This window comes from Fulmarus glacialis, unplaced genomic scaffold (assembly GCF_000690835.1).
Source record: "Fulmarus glacialis isolate BGI_N327 unplaced genomic scaffold, ASM69083v1 scaffold25892, whole genome shotgun sequence".
NCBI classification, from domain to species: domain Eukaryota; kingdom Metazoa; phylum Chordata; class Aves; order Procellariiformes; family Procellariidae; genus Fulmarus; species Fulmarus glacialis.
Window position 1 is genome coordinate 1 of NW_009198910.1, and position 1405 is coordinate 1405.

General features: G+C 53.2%; 1 protein-coding gene across 1 annotated transcript in view; it reads right to left on the reverse strand.

Moving 5' to 3' along the window:
* Positions 1-387: 387 nt before the first annotated feature.
* The window catches only part of GATAD2B (GATA zinc finger domain containing 2B), a 15243-nt gene continuing 14225 nt past the window's right edge, over positions 388-1405 (reverse strand). Inside the window, exons 9-10 of the mRNA XM_009573074.1 lie at positions 870-998; positions 388-521 (exon numbers count right to left, since the gene is read on the reverse strand). Coding sequence (XP_009571369.1) covers positions 388-521; positions 870-998 — 263 coding nt within the window. The remainder of the gene's footprint in view (positions 522-869; positions 999-1405) is intronic.

A 1405-nucleotide genomic window follows, 5' to 3' on the forward strand; every position in this document is an offset into this window, starting at 1 on the left:
GGAAAAAAAAAAAAAAAGAAAAAAGGAAGAAAAAAAAAAAAACCACAACACAATTAAAAATTCTATGCTTTGTCATTACAAAAAATAGCATAAAACAAGCTTTAACACATGTAGAGTGCTGATTTCAAGCAGACATTGTTCTGACCTCGGGCAAAGGAAGTGACCTCTCACTGCTATAGAAAACCAAAGAAGTTAAGGTTTGGAAAAAGGACAGGTCGCTGAAGGTTTGAAATGGGTTTTTTTTTTTTGTTTCTTTTTTTTTTTTTTCCATTTGTTTGTTTTTTGTTTCTTTTTTTTTGTCTTTTTTTTTCCCCGTGTACGGTAGGCACCAGTACAGGCACTGCATGCGACGGAAGTGGGGAGGAAGGGGGGGACGGTCAATAGGCGTTATTTCTGTCCGCTGATGGACTGCGATATAGAGCGGGGTGGGATCATATCCAAAAGGTATTCCCGCTGCCGGTCCGCCAAACTCGATGCTTTGTGGCCCCCGATCCCAGCATTCAGGTAAGCGATGTTAACACCTGGAGAGGGGAGAGAAAAGCAGGTGGGGACTCCTCCAACACGCCCCTGGGCTCAGAGGTCCCCATTTTATGACTGAGCCCAGCGAGACAGCATGGTCCCAGCTTTTACCTAGGAAGCAGTAATTTAATTAAAGTAATTTAACCCAAACCCACCCTCCGAAATCCGCAGAGATCTGCAGGGCCTCTGCGGTAGGGGGAAGGGAAGCACCACGATCACCATCAGCCTGTGCTGGTGGCGATACGCCCTCCTCCCCAAAAATCAACCCAGGCACAGACCGACCCGTCCCGCTCTCCGTCTAGCCCCAAGCCCCATCCTCCCCGTGCTCCGGCGCGGACGAGGGACGTTACCTGGCATGCCGAGGAGACCGCCCGCCACGGACAGCTGGGGTGCCTGCGCAAAGTTGGAAAGCATGGAGCGGGCAGAGGTGGGGATGCCACGCTGCAAAGTGCTCTGGGGCTGCGGAGCCTGAGGAAGAGGAGAACAAAGATGGTAGGAAGGCACCGGAATTGCCCGGCAGTTGCTGACAGAGCTGCAGCCAGAGGGTGAAGAATCAGTCATGGTTTTTGGCCAGTACGTGGAAAACGTAGAGGTACGTAATCGGGCAGCGGAGTCCGGGGCTGTGCTGCGGGCTCCCCCACCGGACGGCACGGGATCGACAGGGGAGGGATCCGGAGGGGAAGGGGCGGGAGAGGAGACCAGCAGCAGCTACAGTCTCCGCTGGCAGGAGGAAATGGGGTGCAGGGGACACTGGGTTAAAAGTCCCCAGGAAAAAAGGCAGCCAGACCCCAAAGCTGCTGTAAGAGAGAAGGCAGCGGGATGCTCGCACCTTCTTCCTCGTCGGGGAGCACTTGCTCCAAACCAGGAGCGCACATCTGGGCTACGA